The sequence below is a fragment of the Taurulus bubalis genome, assembly GCF_910589615.1.
Source record: "Taurulus bubalis genome assembly, chromosome: 18".
Taxonomy (NCBI): Eukaryota; Metazoa; Chordata; class Actinopteri; order Perciformes; family Cottidae; genus Taurulus; species Taurulus bubalis.
The window spans coordinates 11,862,279-11,881,855 of record NC_136606.1 but is presented as its reverse complement, the minus strand read 5'-3'; the positions used below and the strand labels follow the sequence as shown (position 1 = coordinate 11,881,855).

The window sequence follows — 19,577 nt, the reverse complement described above, 5'->3', positions numbered from 1 at the left end:
AAATGTCTCAACGGACTGTGGGAAGACTCTGGTAGTTGAATGGACAGTACGCCAATAAGAAGAGGCAGATGATGATGTCGTTATGCTTCTACCAGCGAGGTTATGATTGGTGCTGCCATCTAGCGGCACAGGATTAAATAAATCCTGCATGACGGGTCAGCTGAACGTGAAAAAGACTTGACAGTCATGCAGGTACATTTAATTTTAGGATGTTTAAAAGCGTACAGTACATTACATAGTTATATGAAGGCAAGGGTCCATGATTGTCACACAGACTGCCAAGACAAAATACTTGTTTATCATCATTTATGCATTAACGCCTCACAAAAAGGCAGCGGATATAAATAATGGGTTTCACCTTTATAGATGAGGGCTCATTATTTCTTAGAATTTCCTGTGAATTCACAGAAAAGTTATTTGGTACTGCATTTTGTAATTAATATCTGGACATGAGAATGCTGATAATGTCAAATGTGTCTACCAGCAGACATACAATTCAACATACACATTATTCTACTAATAAATTAATAATAACACAATGTTTAGTTTGAACTGAGTAGTTTCTTCAAATAATATTAACTGAAAACTAGTATCACCAAACCTGTGCATACATATAGTATATGTATGCACAGGTTTGTTATATATCTTTTTTGTTAAAAAATAATTATACATGACAAAGTGGGAACAATTATAACTGCCTGATAAGGTTGTGACTGATCAATCAAATAGTTTGAACCTCTGTTACACCACAAGATAGATTTAAAATGTCATAATTTCATTTATTTATCATGAATTATAAAATCTTTGAATCAAATACATGCAGGAAATAAAAATTGCGCACACACACCCACACAGGAAATACAAATTGCGCGCGCGCACACACACACACACACACACACACACACACACACACACACACACACACAGTGAGTTATCATGCGGACGAGTCCATTGGAACCATCTTGGTGTGTTCATTGACTTCGTGTTCCTCTTCGGGTAACGGATCATACTGTCGGCGGTACAGCAGGCGTGTTACCAGCGTGATGATGAACATTTCCAGGATCAAAAGCTGCTGACTCATCACTGTGGAGACAGAGAGGTGAAGAAAGAATAGGCAACGAAGGTCAACTGCGAGTCAAAGGAAACTTCAAGGAGTCATTCCTGGATGGATTGACCAATTCATGATGGGATAGATAAACACATGGCTGATTGGTCTGGTTTTGGTTGGATGGATGTTGACTCACTGTATCCTCTGCTTACGGACGAGAAGGGTGGAGTGCAGGCGATGGTTCCCTTTAAAGCCAATATGTTGATGATAGCTGTTTGCAACTGACTCAGGACCAGCACAAGCTACAAAAACAAACATGTCCACCGTTTAATTAACCTGACAAACAGAACCCTGGAAAATACTGTAAAAATAATTATTTATTATAGTCCTATAACTTGACATGTTATTAAAAGTGTTTACTTACAGCCAGCAATATATATGTGTGGTGCCAGCTACTGTCCACCATGAGGTGTGTAAACAGCTGTTTGTGTGCAGAGAAGTGTCCAACACATGTGTGTTTCTTGTGCCTTACCTGGTACATGGCGTACTTGGGAATGATTTTGAGTGTTCGCAGGGCAACCCGCAGGTGCATGAACGTCATCGCTACAGGCCACAGGGCTGTGATTGTCAAGATGCCCACAAATGGGTTGATCCATATAGCAGCTCCCGTAATTGTCAACTGAAATATGGCCACACACACAAGAATCAGAAAGTTAGCAAAGTCATGAACAGAACAGGGACATGTCACAATATAGTGTTTTTATTTGTTCATTGGCACCATCATACCGCCGTACTTTTAGTTTTAACCAACAATACTAATACTAAATAATCATTCTCATTTATTTTGTGAAACAATTTTTTTGGGGGGTGTAGTGACTGATCTCGTGACTTGCCACTCGGCTGGGTGCGGGAGAAGATCCTGTTCCTTACGCGCTGTTTCAGAAAAGAGTCCAGGCCGTTTGTATGTCTTTGAGTGAGGTTCCCGTTTAATATTATATCTGCTATAAGTTGTTCTCTTTGTTTCCTGGTCTGTCTCCAAAGTGTCTTGCTAGCGGTAAAAACCGTGCGATCTCCCCGTCACCCATGCGTCATTACCCCTGTGTCAGTTGCACTTGTGCCCCATATATAAACTACAAAAATAAAATACACATACTACCACAATAAAATACACAGACCTAACTATTGGCTCATACAGGGGGAGTACCTCATAATAGGAGTACAAAACACACCCTTAAGTGATGCATTGAGTCATAATGATTCATCCAGAATGTAATTTCTGATGTGCACTATTAAGAAATAACTCAAAAGTCACTGTGTGTTAATGTGATTAGTAAACTCTTGTTAGATCATCAGTTTGTTCTTAAGTTGATTAATACGCCAGAACTGTGACATGGAAAAGAGCCTTTTAGGTACATGCTTTTCTATTCTCATACAAATACGACCGAGTCTGGACCAAAGTGTTGGACTTCCCATCCCTAGAGCCATTTCACCACATGGCTGATAAAAACAGCTTTCTATTTAGATGACAACTGGCGATACTCTGACAAGATAGTTTCATCACCATGTACATTCTGAAAACAATGCTGAATTAGCAATCATTAATGAAAGATTAAATAAGCAATTTACATTTACTACTTACTATCACATAAGCTCACCGGGTTTTGATCCTGTCTGAATATTGAGCATTCTGCACACATTCCGTATTCATTCATTAAATCTTCCTGAGTCATACCTTTGCATTGAGGTAGACATTAAATAAGCATGTTCCTCAAGCGCTTTTCTGCTAAAGTGTTAGACAGTGAATCATAGACTGTTATTGATGTTTAAATCTGAACATCTTTGCTTTTTGCCCATGTAATACAATAGGTATTGACCAGCAAACATCAGCAAGCATTGGGAATATTGGCTAATAGCAAAAAGCATGGAAAATAAATAGTACAAAATTAGGGTTACAATGACATGGGGAGATGCCATCCAGTTTGTTCCATGTTAGTAACTCACGTCAGACAGGTCAAATGTCCCGTTGGTCCAGAGGACAATGGAAAGGATAGTGAAGACAACCTTCAGGAGGGCAAACTGGAAGGAGCCAAGTTTGAGCAGGAAGAGAGTGCGCCTGGAGTTGGAACAGAGGAAACTCTTTAAGACTAGCCACTGATAACAGATAATGTTTTTTGTCTCTAAACGCATTCAAAGAAAACTCTTAAAAAGGCCATTGTGGAATTCTCCATTGAACCTGGCCTGAATAATTAACACAGGATGTTTTGAACAATTCAGAGAGACCTTGGGCGCACCTTCATTGGCTTTAGACATGCGCAACAACAACATTAATAGTCCCTCTGTGATGCATTTGATGTAAAACTGGGCACTGCTTTAAAGAAAATTCGTGAGCATGTCTTGGCTTGACAATCATCATCGTTGTGTACAGCAGAAGGGTTTACGTAAAAGGAGGATCTGCGTCATTACAAAGAGTGAACGCTTGTTAAGCGGTGCGTAGCCATAGAAATAAGCACATCTGTTTGACATGTGCCAATTTGGTGAGTATTGCACAAAACCTAATTAGACTGTACCTGCAACTGAACCAACAAATAGTGTATAAAAATGAAAAGGTAATGGCCGCTGACTTTGTTTAAACTTGATGGATCGATCAATCAACTGTGACAGTGTGAATGTAGCCAGTGCTTTTCAGAAAGGGGCATGCTGGGATTGCGGTGTACAGAGTGCTACCGTACACACTGGGCCCCACCTTTAAAGACCTTCAAACTGCATTAATAAAAACAGAGGCGCCCATGTAGTCTGTGTCTAATACTCTATGTACAGAGGCTTGCTGAGTTTGTGCAATCTTCGAAGTTCATTAGTCTGTCCCCTTGAGCAACAATGGTTATTGTCATAGAAGCTGCACAGGATATGTACGTCATTAGCAGTACAGGATGTTATAATCATCACCTCAGTGTCAGGTGTTGCTCATATTCAAATTACATGTTATTTTCACCTGGTTTGAAGCGTTTCCCATAAATGTCGCTATCGTGGCTCTATTGTTTGTGCTAACTTTGTACGTGCCACCTCTGTTGTTCTGGGAGCTTCTTGTCTCTGAGTACATAAACCAAAGAGGCGCCTGGATAGTCCATTATGGCTCACTGTAATGGGATCTACATCTGGAGCCACTTCCCAGCCGTTTACTGGCTTGCTCTCACTGCTAATATATCGTCTACTACTGAACTCAAAGAATAATGCAATGATCGTGAACTCTTTTCACCATGATGGACGACCGTATTTATTAGAAATACATCTGGTTGAAATAAGGAGGAACACTGCTTCAAATAGGAAGAACATGGGAATAGCACTCTCAGAAAGAGGCATTTCCTCCCTTAAAACCTGGTGGGAGTGATCTCGGTTCACTGCAGCTTTGAACCCTTTGGGGGTGAGGCCCGCGGCAATGCGGGGGGCAGGTGTTTTAAGTTTCTAATAAAATCATATCTTTGCGATAATATGTCACAGAGAATATGGCGGAACGAGTAGACGCAACACTTCCTTGTCCTATTCCCGCGTCATCTTACGTGATTCACACAGCAAATGGTGAGCATCTAAACACGGACATGTTATATGACAAGATTGTAAAGCTTCACTGTGATTTGTCGATTTGTTTCACGAAAAAACTAACCAATGAACACTCAGAAAATCACAACGGAACTGCCCGCCATAGCTTTATAAACACCCACAGTAGCTTCATAAACACACTGCTGTTTTTAGTCAGATAGAAAAATGCAGAGCAAAGAGTTTTCCCTGCGTGACGCACTTTTGGAGATTTGCCGAAGCAGCGACGAGGACGATGTAGGATCAGAGCCTGAAGGCCTTGACTCTGGTGATGAAGAGGACTACTCCAACAAAAGAGATCCATTTGAAGATCGATAAGTGTCTTTACTAAACTTTGTTTTTGCAATAGCCTATTTACGTTAGCAAAGCATAGACCCTGCTGGATCTCTGTTACGGCACGGTACATAATCATTACTACCGTATCCCTTGTGGATACGGTAGTAATGATTTGACATGTTGCATTGATTAGGATAACCACTACGGTGCATTGTGGATCTTTACCGTGTGATGGCCACGTGCGGCAGGCAGAGGCAGCAGCAGCAGCACGGCCCCGTGCTGATCCTAAGTTTATGTTTCCCGGCTCGCTTCAGGAAAGCCTCATCTCCACCCACCTCCTCCAACATCATGATCAGGAACTTGAACACCACAATGGCAAAGTAGCTACAGAGAGAGAAGAGGTATCAGTCAAAAATAAATGAAAGAAGCAGGAACAATTTAAGAAGAATGAATAATGGAAATTTTGAAAGGCAGGATCAATGGTGAAGTAGAAACAAATGAATATACTATGTACATAACATACACACACATTGCACAATAGAATCATGGTTTTCTATAAAACTCTCAGTAGGTTATGGAGTTCAGGTTTCCCCATCTGTGATTTTATCACTGCAGGGCTCTGTGGGTAATAAAAACACACGGCACACTGAGAGACGGAAGGTGAATCTAAGAAAAGCAGAGAGAGAGGGACCCACCAAGCAGAGGTCATATCAGTAAACATCGTGGCTCTGGGGATCCACATACCCAGACACGACATGGTGCCAATCACCTGAAAGAGAGAAAATGCCACGTGAACATGTACAGTATATTCAGCCCACACAAGCCACAGTCCTTCACGGTGCGATTCTTACCGGTGCCGCCCCATTCACCCAGATGATGACACTCTTCTTATTGGTGGGCACTTTCTTATAGATGTAGATACACTCCTCTATGAAGATCAGCATGGACACGGTGGCCATGAAGGTGAGCACAGAGTACAGAATGATGCCAAAGAGGTCCAAATCTTGAAGGAGAGATGGGAAATTACAACCAGTTAGTTGTCTTTAACGTTGAGCTGGGATTCTGGACCTACAGGTCTTTCTCCAGAAATGGAAAATTGGTATGATCTTTATGAAGTTTATGGGTATTTATTTATATTGGCCTTACTTAATACTGTCAGTTAATAACAAGCGTGTTGAATGTCCTAACAAGACTAAGAGTTAACAGCCATGCTAGTGGCTCTGTGGGAACAGCACTGTTTGGAACTAAATGCTACCATCAGCATGCTCACAAATGTTTGCCACATTTTAAAAGTTAACCAAACCAGACTTGGGTGTATTCTGTTGACTCCATTATTGTGGTTCTTTGGGGTAGACGAAAGGGTCGACAAAAATGAATCCTGAATCAATGTGAAAGTGAAAACAGCAACACATGGAAATCAAATGCAGACTGTTGCCACATGACAAAATAAAACAAGCTGGAGGAAGTAGAGATCTTCTAACGGAGCGTTTTCATTGCGCCACATGACATGCAAGCTAGATGAGCTTTCAGTCATCAAAACACAAGTTTATTTATTTTTCAGTCTGGAAAACAAATGCAACTGACAGATGGAAAAAGCGATCGGTCGTATGACAAGACCCAACACTTGCTGGGGGATTATGAAAGCAGTAATAAAGTAGTAATGCCCGTGGGTGGTATTATGCACAATGCAAAGAAGAAGTAACTGGGTGTCATTTGTACTTTAGAAATCTGATAACGATAGATGTGTTATGACATAAACACATTAAGAAGAAACATTTTTATATGAATCCCTTAAATTTGGGAAAATAATTTTGACAAAGCTCTCTGGGGGACAAACCAACAGTGACACCATTTCTAAATCACCTAAACACATTTTGGTAATAACAATGTCTTCTTATTTATTGGTGATGGATATTCTATGGTAATAAACCAATATCTGTATGTTGGCGCAGAAAATTTATTGATGAAGCTCATATCGTTAGAATATACGACCGTAAATATTAAGCAATCATGGATATATTAATATGGAGAAAATGTCTATAAACACAAAATAATGAAATAATGATGGTGCTTTGTGGATTACACGTAACCAGTAATGTATATGTGGGTAATGTTGACCCTTCATGTAATCTTAATCATTAAAACATGTTTTGTTTGTTCAGAGAAAATAAGAAAAAAGGTAAAAGAAAATATTGCACACAAGCCAAATTGCAAAGGAAAATCATTCGTAAACTGCAACTTTATAAAAATGTTTCTAAATGTTTTTAAAGAGGAATCACCAATGTCAAAAAGCATTCACTACTGTAACTTTTTACTGTAGCATACAAACATGTGTGTTGTGATTTACTACTTTAAGATTTAAGTAATACAAATATTATTAAGCTCTATTTAAGTGGCTAAATTGCTGCAGATGACGGGCTGCAAGACCTGTGTTATAAGCAGTGTAAAGCAAAGTAAAATGGATAATCCAACATGAGTCAGAAGCCTATTTAGGAATTCACAACCGCAGGCGTGGTGAAATGGATTCATTTGATAATTTGTCGAACAGTCAGAATCAGTAACAAGAACTAAGCTCTGTCTGAACAAGCAGCATTATTTGGCAGCTCATGTGGATACTCTTGCCATATGTTGTTTCTACTGCATATGTTTTTAAAACTGAGGATCCAGCAGAGCTCCTGAGAAGAACCCAGCAACAACCTTAGACTTATTTTGACTTAATTTACTGGGAAGCTGGACAGGAAGACAGTGTGGTTTGATGTAGTCTGTCTGCTAACTTGTGGAGGAGTATTCTCTTCAGCCAAGAGAGAAGCAGGAGGACTTAATCACTAAATAATCACAACCAGAACATTAGTTTAATCCCTCTTTCCCCCACTGTTCACAGTTCAGTGGTCAAGTACAGACAAATCCCACAGAAGTAAAGAGGGATTCCTACGGATGAGAACTGGACATAAAGCGCATGAGGTATGATCCACCAGGTGGAGAGGGTCTTCTACTCACTGAGGATGATGTCGATGGCGAGCGGCGGCATCTGCGTGCAGCTCGGGTCAATAGTTATGTTGGATCCGCTCTCCATGGTGGCTGCTGTCGGTGGGTTTTTTTTTCTCACAAATACAACTTCCAAGTTTTCTCCTACATCCACTGACGCTGGTTGCGCAGAAGTGCGTGTGCGCTGTGCTCACCTTCTTCTCCACGGATCCACAGAGCGTCCTCAAACTTTCCAAAGACGGGATACCCACAAAAAAAACCACTTGCTGCGATCGCTGGACCCGCCTCTTCCCCGCTGTCTGCAAATCAGCACGTTGACGTAAAAACGTGGAGCAATCGTGCCAATATTTTTTTAAGAAAAGCGATTGAGTCGGATTTGACGAACATACCTTAACTGTGATTTTTACTTTACTGCAACATTACAAAGAACACCAGATGCGACAATGTTTGCTTTGTTCAAGAAATTAAAATACTTTTGTATCAATCTGTCACATTTTAAATTGAATTGAGTCACACAACCGTTATTTTGTGCCATGTTCGCTTTGTTGTGATGAGGTGTGCTGTGAGGTGTGGAGAGCGTGGCTCTACTTCACCGACCCATAACCATGGCCCCTTTAGAGGAATAACTTATTTGACATGGGCTCAGTCAAGTCCACATATGAGAAAGCACACAGTGAGTTTAGTCCGGGGGGGATTCTGAGGGGCTCAGCTGGACGTCACTTTCAGGGAGTTGTGCGACACGTGACCTTTTCTTCTTTTGCCTCTAAGGAGCCTGGACAACCCATTCACTCACATCACATGCCCCCTCGTTACCATCACAACACATGCTGGGTTATCGTCATGTGAGGCATTTGCTGCAAATCTTTTTGCACCTTATAGGCTCCATTTGAATAATTTTCCACAACACTGAGAGGCCTATTGTATAGCGAGTATTATACTCAATAGCAATGATGCCCGAAAGCCACTTCACCAGGGACAAATCATCATATGTTCTGCATTTGAGTTATTATCGCTCATCATGAGAACTTGCTCTGACTTGCTTCTCTTACTTCTGAACATCACCTCTGCTGCAAAATAAAGGATGTATCAAAGAAATGATAGAAATCACCTCTGCCCTCATTTAGCTCATATGTTTTATTGTTTACCACCTCTGCCCGTCTGGTTAGGCAAACATGGCTTCCAGAGGCTAAAATAACTAGAGCATGTTTGTGCTCTGCTCGGAGATTAAATCTCTTTAGCCTTGAGCTGCTTGTGCAGACACATTTGATGAACGATTACTATGGAGACGGAGGAACACGAAAACAGGGACACATTCTAATTTGTGTAACTTTACTCCCCGACACAGTATTGCATGTTGGATGCATGAGACATCTCTGTCTCACCTTCTTTGGCCAACACATCATTTTCACAAGTCTGAGCAACCTTTTTTCTGCTGGTTTTGGCTGCGTCATGACACACCTTGGCTTACATTTCGATTCCAGAGAGGTTCAGACTCAGCAGAAAGGATTTTGTCCTGACTGGCCTGAGTTTATGAAATGTATTAATTCATTTTAAGAATCTACAGAGCAAACTTCAGCCACAACACAGCTTCACGAAGAAGACAAATTGTATCCATCTACTACTTCAACTTGTGTTTAGATTTGAACAAGTCTCTTGTTAAAAAGAGATAGACTTTGAAGATGATCACATCTTGGGACAAATCCTTGGAAGATGATTAAAGGAACAACCGCACACTGACTTGACACAAGCAGCTGTGTGCCAGATGTATTTAGAAGCGGCCTCAAAATGCAGACCAACTCAAATGTTCACTTGATCCAACATGGTTTTGATGCCCTGATATCCTGGCAAGGCACACGTCTGGCTATGCTTGTGGATATGAATCGATACTGTGGACCTAAATCTGAAATCGCTGTTGAATGGGGATGTCTCCTTTAATGGATAAACCATTCAAAGGTCTGCGGGGAATCTGCAGCTGCATTGGCCTTGCTGAGGTCAGACTTGTTTTCACAAGTCACTGTTTACTTTCCCTTAAAAAAGCTGACACCGAGGTCATTACCTTGGGAGTGTAGAGGTCACTTGAGCATGGGCATACATGCACACAAATCAGGTAAAATCAGGTAAAATCTAAAAGATATGAGAGTAATTGATATGTTGTTTTTATTACAATTAACATTGTGTTGTTCTTGTTCAGAGTGTTTTTTTTTTTTAATGCAGCCCACAGCTTGGCATATACATTACGTCGTACGAGCCAAGTCATGCTTTTAGGACCTTGGCCAGTGTGCTGGACAGATCTGTAGAACTGATGTGAAACACAGAGGCCCCGTGTGTTGTCCCCATATGCTGAAATAATGATTTACAAACAGCCACGTGAGGCGCTTAATGAAGCATCAGGGACTTGAGAGAAAGTGCAGACCAGTGACCAGCAGGGGTCAAGGGCCTGGGTGTCACACAGATAGCAAAGGGGAACGTTCATCTTGGTTCTTGAATCTTAGTCCTAAAACTGTGAGCAAACAATTAGCCAGTTGTAGTTTTGCCTCTGAGCTTTACAAAGAGCCTTTATTTTAAGACGATAGCGTTTATTTATCCAAATCAGTGTCTTTCTCCGATCTTGCTGTTTATTCTGCATGCTGTATCTGCATCTTTGTAGCACTTGCATCAAGTTATGTTTCACATTAGGAATTCAGCACCTGCAGATGTAGACAGCCTTCACGCTTTGTTCATTCTCTTGGAATACACAATGTAGTACAATGCTGTACAGTCTGCATTTTTTATATTTGCTGATTTTTTACATAAAAAATAAATACCACATTCACAAAAAAAAACATCACACTAAATACCTACTTTATAAATATATATCAAATTGCTTTAACGCTTAAAAGAGAAGTCCAATCAAAATGTCGATGCTAGACATTTGCTGCAACTAGCAGAATGCACCAGAAAGTTGCATTGTGGTTTTGCAATGTTTTTCAATTTAATGTTTTGTTTGGTCCATTACAAAAAGCAATTCCCCTCATGAGCTTGATAATGTTAAGAGTACAAGTATATATTTTGAAATAAAAACCTTATAGGAGCAAATTTAGGCGGGAGGTTTAAAAAAAACATTTATTGTTATTTTCACGTTAAGTGTGAGGCATTTACTTCATTCACAAAATAGGAACAGTAAAATTAATCAGACAAGAAAAATATATATGTAGTCTTCTTCTTACACTATCAATATATATACACACACACACACATTGTAAAATAGGGCATTGTAACAAAAGGAAACAAAAGAGAAGTGTAGCTATAAGCAAGTTATGATAGGCTACATCTGCATTGTGAATACAGATGTAAAATGGTTATTTATTTAAGAAAAACAATTCAGATCCTTCTTCCGTTTCACAGCAGTATTTATGGCTTTGTTTATAAAGTGGAGACAAACCAGATTAAAGCTAATTTAAAACATGACGCAACGAGCAATTATTGAAAAACCCCAATGTTTGTTTTAACACCATAATCCTTATTATTGTGGCAAAACACATTTTTACACAATTTAGGCGCCATGCTTTTGAGCATTAGTCAGGCGTTATGTATGTACACATGTAAAAATCTCATGGCTGCACAGAAGCATTTCTTCCAAGACGACAATATTACAAAAAAACACTCAATTAAGCACTACAAAACACACACCCACACTTTAGTCTGAGGGCCAAACAGCCCAGACAGAGAATATAGGCTTTTTGTAAAACAAGACAACAGGTCCAATGTTTCAAAATCAGTGGCCAGAAGTGATGAGTGGAACGAGCCAAGCTCCTTACAGATGATGCAAAACATACACATTTCATTTCAATCTTTTTCTTCAACTAAATGTTTGAAGTGTGAGGGTTAGAAAAGATCGACATATGATTGGAACAGGACCTTGGCTTGAATCATGCACGCTTTAGAGTAATTTAATCTGCTAAATTGAGATTGAACCATAGTGTTATTCTGATATTTAGCCCCCATAAGCATGATCCATACATTATCAAATGTCCTCCAATCACTGGTTTGCAAAGAGCAATTGTTAATACACTTGGGCTCAAAAGGTCAACCACGATTGGAAGGATACATGAAGTCCAAAGAGCGGGCTGTTTTTAACGCCCCATTATTTGAACAAACGCCCCCACTGTCCCATCTGTGGTACATTCAGCACTACTGTGACAATGATTACCAAACGACACACCGTACAACACCACTAACTCACTCCACACGATAGAAACAGCTGTAAACGTGTACACCACCAAACTCAGGTGGGATCTAGTTAGTAGGAGGCTATTCCAGCAACAGTCAGGGATGTAATCAGACACGAGCAATGATGGACATCAGGAATTTGCAAGGCATCCCTCCAATGTGAATCGGAACGTTGCATATATAAAAGAAAAATTCCCTGGGAAAGGATGTAACTAAATCCTTAGCGGTTGTTATTTGGTTACACTGACAAAATGGTCCATTCTTTAACAGATATTAACATGTGCAGTCATGAAATCTAATTTAAAAATTCTTCCTTTACAGATTTTTGACACATCCCAGATGTTGCACACAGACACAAGACAGTTCACTGTTTTACACAAGCTGAGGCTCATTTAACAGTTCAAGGTCACAACACAGAGCTGACTCCCAAGGAGTAGACCAGGTGAGAAGAAGCTGTAGTCCACACCGCTCTTTCACTTTTGATTAGATGGGTTCAATTCACTTCCATTTCTAAAAGATATCAGGCTGAGTTATTACAGGAAAATAATGCATATTAACCCATAAGAACAAAATTGAATTCTAATCAAAGCTGCACCTGCAACTTAGACTGAAAGTGAATTGAGCCCTGAGCCACATGTTGAAGTTCAGAAAAATCTCCATCCGGAGGGCAGATAACAGGGACTGTGTCGCCACCTGCTGGCCAGCACTAGTATTGCAAGGACATCATGACCCGCTACAGGCAGGAGGGACAGACACACCTTGTATAAAATATTGCGCCACCACGACTTGAGAATTTGGCTATGACAACATTGACCAGTGAGTTTAAGATAAAGCTAGGATGTTGTAAACACTTCAGGTTCAGAGGTCAGAGCTCCTGACAGGTCAGCCCTTATTTGGCAATGAGTGTTGGTGTCTTAGTAAAGGCTGAAACACTGAGCTGTAGAAAAACAGGCTGTAGACATTGCGGCCCAAGAATCACTGATCGGCATATGACATACTAACATGACTCAAAAAGAAAGGGTCGTGACGGATGCTGCATATTGCACTGTTTGAAATGCATCTTGGCAACAAAAACAATTTTTAAAAAAGGTGATTCTTTTAGTTGCTGTTAGTTCTTAAAAAAATAAAAGACTGCCACTTCAACTGTTGCACACATTCTCACAAACAACACGCCATAATCACATTATCATCCAACATCCATTACACCTGGGATGCTTTTTGGACATGAATTTTTTTTCTTTTTTTAAAAGCAGCACGTTGTTTGATAGACATTGATAATCTACAAAGTGCAAATGCACCACCTTGTGCTCTGATATCCCAAACGCCATCCAAAACCCAGCTACAGTCCTCACTGTTGTGCACTGGTTCAGTCCACTGAATCATGCAGTAGAGTGCTTTGTAAGATAGTCCAGGTTTTTGGTGGTAAACATCCATCTGAAAAAGTTGCAGACCACAAATGCGCTCCAACATTATGAATCAAAAAAAGACAAAAAAAGGTCACACAGGTAACCTGATCCATCTCCTTGGGATATACTGCGCGAGAGAAAACAAACGCACTGCTCCAGCATGTCGCCCACTCTTCACTGCAGCTTGTTGCCTATAAAATAAGTCCTGGTGCGCCCGGGAAGCTTTTGGCATCAACATGTTTCTCATTAAAACACCAAAAGTAACTCATATTCCTTCTGGGATTCTGGTATTTCCTCATCATCAGTAAATGCTCCACTTGCGAGAAAAAGAAAACTAGACAACACATGGAAATATGCGTACATATAAATGCTTGAGTATGAGCATACGTGTGTGTGTGTGTGTGTGTGTGTGTGTGTGTGTGCACGCGCACGTTGTGGTGTGAGAGGGAACACGCTTGTATCACATCATGTCCAATGAGGGTAGGTGTGAGATTTGTTTACGACACTGCATGCAGAAAATGCCAATGCCATAGATGCATTACTGTACGAAAAATGTATTTCCATAGTTACTCTGAATGGGTCTGTGGGGATGCGGTTGCACTGGGAGACTGTTGCCATGGTGATAAACTAAACTGTTGCGTTGCTTAAGGCATCATATTAGATGACTGAGGAGTTTCTCCTATGGCAGAGAAGAAATGGGAAAATAAACGAAGACGATTAGGCACATTACTGTTGGTCACATTCAAAATGTACATAATTGTGCGATGAAATAAAACAAAAGTCGAGCTGTGCCCCAAATCTACGGGCTGACTGAACTCACATTTACCTAGTTAGGACTCGCTCTCCACGGAGATTGTAATGGTTTCACTTTCAGCTGCAAAGCCAGACAGTAAATGTGTTAAGGTGGCAGACACCAGACAGTGAGCTGTTAATTCTGCCGGTGTAATATGATCCTGATCGAGCTCACCTGACTTGAGGGTGTTATTAGCCTGATGCTCTCCGATGTTGTTGGCATGCTGGTCGTTGCACAGGAGGCGGTTCTGTGATTCGCTGACGGGGCTCACAGGGACATCGACAGCACTGAAACCATGCCCAACAAATAACAAAAAAAAGCTAAATGAACTGTGCATCCACAACTTCTCCAAAAACATAAATCCTCTTCCGGGCCTCACGCCTAACAATATAGCGTTTACTATACCAAGATTGATTACCTTTTACTGGGCTCCGGCTGCAGGGTCACTGTGGCCTGCTCTACATCTGCTGTGCTGACCAGCCGGGTGGGGAACGTCAGACCATCTCCCTGACTTTGGTAAACAAGGAGAGCAGAAACTCAAGATTAGGTGCAGCCAGGCTGCGGGGCAACAAGCTGCAGTTGGATTTGAATTCCTCTGGACCTACAACAAAGGTAGCCTGCTCGTTAAAAGGAGATCCACTCCGTCTAAATCTTTCTTTAGCATAAACACATGCGTCAGACACTGCTGTAAATTCAAACCCTGGAATCAATACTTAGCTTAATACAGTAAAAACATCTATATCTTCTGTGATTGATCGTTTCTACGCTTGTCTCCTTTACCTGGTGAAGATCGGCAGCAGCCAGTACTTCTTCTGGTCTCCAAAGACCTGAGCGATATTCTTCCGGAAACCGAGAGAAAAGCCGTTCTTATCAGAGCCCGTCCTGAAGACTGGTGCTCTGAACGCCTCTGCAGAGAGGCGGAAACATGGAGAGACGAGCATGGACGGAGAGGACAAATACACAGGCCATTAAGACAACCAACAGCTGAACCTCCACTTGATGAGAAAGCAAAGGAATGGACTAAAGACAAGGATCTGAGTGTGTGTGAGAAGCAGCCATTAAAAAAAAAACAATTTACAACTAAAACACTAATGAAAACCTCTTTAAAAGAAAAAAGAATTGTGTTTTTGAAATTTGTGTGTGCTTGTTACCTATAGTGGACCTGTTCTTCCCTACAAGCCACAGGTGGTAGCTGAAGAGGGACAGAATACTGATGCAGAACATGGCCGCCACAAAAAAGAGAAACAACACGTGGAATTTGGCGTGAGTGTCTGGCAGCTCATTCTGGAGGGAAGAGACGAGAGAAAAGGAGAGCGAGAGACGAGTCAGTGACGTATTCACACGGAGGATATTTACGGCAAGAAGGAAGTTAGAGGGGTCTCGTGTGAGCCACATCCACTGCACGCACATCACGACAAAAACCATGGCAACGACGGTGAGGCACTGCTAAAAGCTTTGGAGGATAACTGGGTTACCTTTGGGCAGTTCTCTGCCGCTTTCCTCCGGCAAAGCTTTAGTACAAACAGAAACAAGACTGGTTAGCAATACCAGGAGAGATCAGGTGGGTGGGGAGCGAGCACTTTAGGAATCGGCAGGCAAATACCGAGTTACGTGAAATGGGGGAGGAGAGGAATAAAAGAAAGAGAGTGGGTGAATGCACAAAGTGTGCCCAGAATTGAAAGAACAAATGAGATGAAAGAGGAAGAGATGAGAGGAAATCAAAGTGGAACAGCAACAGAAAAAGGAAAAAGGAGAGGAGGTGTTTGCCGCCGCAGAAGTGGTGTGACTGGGAGAAGGAGACAGAAAACAGAGACGGATCAGAGAACAATGACCCAGTGTGCGAGAACTGGGGGACAACAGAGAGGGGAACAGAGAGAGGTCAGAGGATGCAGAGGAAACAGAGGAGCGGTACGGCTCAGCACAGGAGAGGCCGGCACCATGCACAACCCAGTCGCCCCAGGACGCTCACCCGGACATGCACAAGGAATCGGCATCCTCTGTGGCATCGCACATTCACATTCAGCACCCCATTACTCACTGTCCAGAACTTTATGAAATATTGCAGTACGGTGGCCGCAATGAATAAGCAGTACACCAGCGAGTAAGCCAGGAATAGGATGAAAAACTTGTAGTTGGAGAATCCGACACAGTTGTTCACCCTGGAGACGCACAAATGCAAAAAGGTCAGATTCAAGGTCACTTCCTCCGACTAGAAATCTTATCAACCTGAACTTACATTCATTTTTTTTTTTTTTAAGTGAAGGCTTGTGGTTACACCAAGACGGTAGCTGGCTTTCTTTGGTACAAACCAGAGCAGAAGGCTCTGTTGCCTTCTTGTATACGTTTAATCTAAGAGATTGGAATACAGTATACTTTGCCACCTAAACCAGTGAAAGTAAATTAATTAACACGAAGCAGCTCGATGGCCATGTTGCAAAATATGCTCAGCATGAGCAATCTAACTCTAAAATGTGAGCTGTCATGTGTACAGTATATCTAATTGTTTAGCAGGTCTTACATACCAGGGACAATGGTGGTCCATCTTCAGCACACACCTGCCACGCACAGAAAGAGGATGGACAAAGGAGAGTACGGATTTAGGAAAGCATGAGAGAAGCTCGACATTAAAGGGTTAAAGAGACAAGTATGTCGGTTGACTCAAGAGGAAGTCTCACAGCTGGCATTTATTAAATTGGGGGGTTTTCTTACATGTCACATGCGGAGCAGTGATGACACCGGTCGGGCTTGATCACTTGACAACGGTCACAATATCGGATTGCTGCAACATTTCGACACAACAGGATCTTGTTATGGGACAGCTCCGATACACTCGCACTTATAAAACTCACATTTCAGACACTCACATACCTCCGGCTCCTGTGCGGGTGTACAGAGGCAGACTGGTGGCGGCTCTCCACAGGATCTCTTGCTGGGACTCGGGCCTCTCTTCCTTCTCGTAGCACTCCTTCTCAGCTTTGGGAAGGCAGAACTGGAGTGTAAAAATAAAGATAAAGAAGCATATTCTAATGTCAACATTTATAGAGATGCAGAGTGGGCTTGTTTTGGAGAAGTAGGTTATTGTACCTCTTTGGAAGGGTTGGCAGGATTGCTGAAAATGGTCTTCCAGTAAGACCATACAAACATGACGAAAGAGAGGTGGAAGAAGATCAGGTAGACAACTGGAGGGAAGCATTCAGCAAAACGTCAGAACCAACAGTATACAGTCAGGAAGTGACATTGAACACAAGCATTGCCAAAATAGTTGATATCAGGAACTGCTGCTGTCACTTTGTATATATGGAAACATTATGCATGTTGAATGCTGAATGAGGAGCTGCTTGCTTTGAGCAGACCAACCTCAGCACTTTGAGAGTGCATGTTTCCTGTGCCAGACATTTTTGTTTTTTTTAGTTAAGTGTGTAGACCTTATTTCCCCAGACCTTAGAAAGTCTATCCAATAAAGAGTTAACTGACTCAGTTCTGTTCATTCACAATGTATGCATGTAATGTATTGTTTGATTCAAGACACTTACTCTGCTCTCCTATACTGGGGATGGTGACTGAAAGAGAAGAAGAAAAAAGAGAAAATGAAAACGTTAGATATGAAAGACATTGTCAGCTAAACAGTGCCGACAATATGGCAGCATTAAACACTGTGATTATACCTCCGACAGTGGGCTTTAGGAAGATACATTTACAAGTCACACAATGTTTAAAGGAATAAGAGACAAAGAACAGAGATATCCTGCTGAAAACTTTTATCTTGCTGACAAAAAGCTGCATTCAGTGGCTATTCTGAAGCTTTCAGTCAAAACACACAACCTTTGACCCCAGTTGTCTTATGATTTCCATTAATCTGAGCACTTTAACGACTTCTCGTCCACATAATGAGGACATTGTTTCCTGGATCCAACATGATCTTCCAGTCTTACATTTGGGGTTAACATGGGAGAGAAAAAGTCAGAAAAATGGGAATCAGAAACAGCTGAGGAAGACTAGCTTTCATCTTTAAAAAAAAAGCACTGGATACTCTCACCTCTCCAGGCACCTAAAAGCCCTTCAGATTAAACAATCAATCACTGGCCACATCATCAGAAAAGTAAACATAGATAAGACCAGAGAACCACTCATCTAGTATGCAAGGTTTTACGGTGTGATACAATCAGACCCTGACACTTCATATAATCCAGTGAGAGACAGTAATCCCGTTTGGGAACTCAATAAATACATGACATAATTCACAGTTAAAACATGTCAAATTGAATGTGTTCTTCTGCTTGTAAATAATGTTCCAACACTTTTCTCCCCTCTAAAAAAATAAAGACTCTCTGAGCCAAACACTTCACTAACCCGTGCCAAGCTAATTAATAATGACTAAATAAAAACGAAAGTGTGCATCTGGTCGGCCAGACAGCGTTTAGTGAGCGTTTCGTTTTACTACCCAGACTCTATTCAGCTCGACACGAGAGACAACAGACACGAGTGGCAGCAATATTGACTTCACGGTGAAAACTTGTCAAAGACACGCTTCCCATTTAAAGGAAGGCCACCCCAAGGCGAAGGCAGCCGATGGGTAATTAGCTTCATGGAGGTTTGGAGAGGCTTGCCAACACCTTTGTTGCGCTGCAGCCCATTTACTTCCTGCTGGCCAGCAGCAGCAGCAGCAGCAGCTGTACGTGTGGACCACACGGTGAAAACACCGGCGGTTCGATGCTCTGCAGAGGCGACGGACGGCGGCAGGACGAGCACTTACATATGCACAGCTCCACCACGTACGCGTAGTACGACCAGCAGACGACCAGGGCGATAAAAATCACAGGTATCCATGCTAAGCCCCGTTGACAGCATCTCAGTACGTGCGTGGGCGCCATCTTTCTCCCTCTACTGGGGAAAAAGGGAGTGTCGATGTGTGACGTCACTGGGCTGAAAATAAAAATAATTTTGGGGTAGGGTGGAGGGGGATTCATTTGAAGATATTGATTGGAATAAAGCGCTGTAGTTACTCTTTATGTCCATTGAGGCTCAACAGCAACATGTTCTGCAAAAGTCAGATTTTAGGTGTAGTTTGCCTTTTTACAAACGTAAATTAGAGATGGTAATTGTGTAAATTGAATACAATATGTATGACAATACTACGATTTTTATTTGTATCAATAAAGTTTTGAAAAAAATAAACAGATATATCTTCTTCACAAAGTTGTACTTGCACAAGTTGTTTATGGGCGCTGTATCCACATATATTTATTTACTATTTCTTGAAGCATGAGCG

The 19,577-nt window shown here is 41.5% G+C and overlaps 2 protein-coding genes across 2 annotated transcripts; both read right to left on the bottom strand.

The window, feature by feature from the left end:
• Positions 1-821: 821 nt before the first annotated feature.
• On the bottom strand, positions 822-8,084 carry slc51a (solute carrier family 51 member A). Its single transcript, XM_079234068.1, has 8 exons — positions 7,913-8,084; positions 5,767-5,918; positions 5,611-5,684; positions 5,141-5,299; positions 3,050-3,161; positions 1,581-1,727; positions 1,245-1,350; positions 822-1,083 (listed from the first exon to the last, which is right to left on the bottom strand). Exons 1-8 carry the CDS (start codon positions 7,986-7,988, stop codon positions 935-937), a joined length of 975 nt encoding a protein of 324 aa, XP_079090194.1. The 5' UTR covers positions 7,989-8,084; the 3' UTR covers positions 822-934.
• A 5,994-nt stretch (positions 8,085-14,078) lies between these two features.
• zdhhc20b (zDHHC palmitoyltransferase 20b) lies at positions 14,079-19,179 on the bottom strand (the record flags this gene model as incomplete). Its single annotated transcript, XM_079234383.1, has 13 exons — positions 14,079-14,194; positions 14,342-14,389; positions 14,483-14,595; positions 14,727-14,819; positions 15,089-15,215; positions 15,460-15,592; positions 16,347-16,467; positions 16,831-16,863; positions 17,018-17,087; positions 17,177-17,297; positions 17,393-17,487; positions 17,842-17,868; positions 19,062-19,179. The coding sequence occupies 12 exons, from the start codon at positions 19,177-19,179 to the stop codon at positions 14,346-14,348; spliced, it is 1,095 nt and encodes a 364-aa protein (XP_079090509.1). The 3' UTR covers positions 14,079-14,194; positions 14,342-14,345.
• Positions 19,180-19,577: the final 398 nt, after the last annotated feature.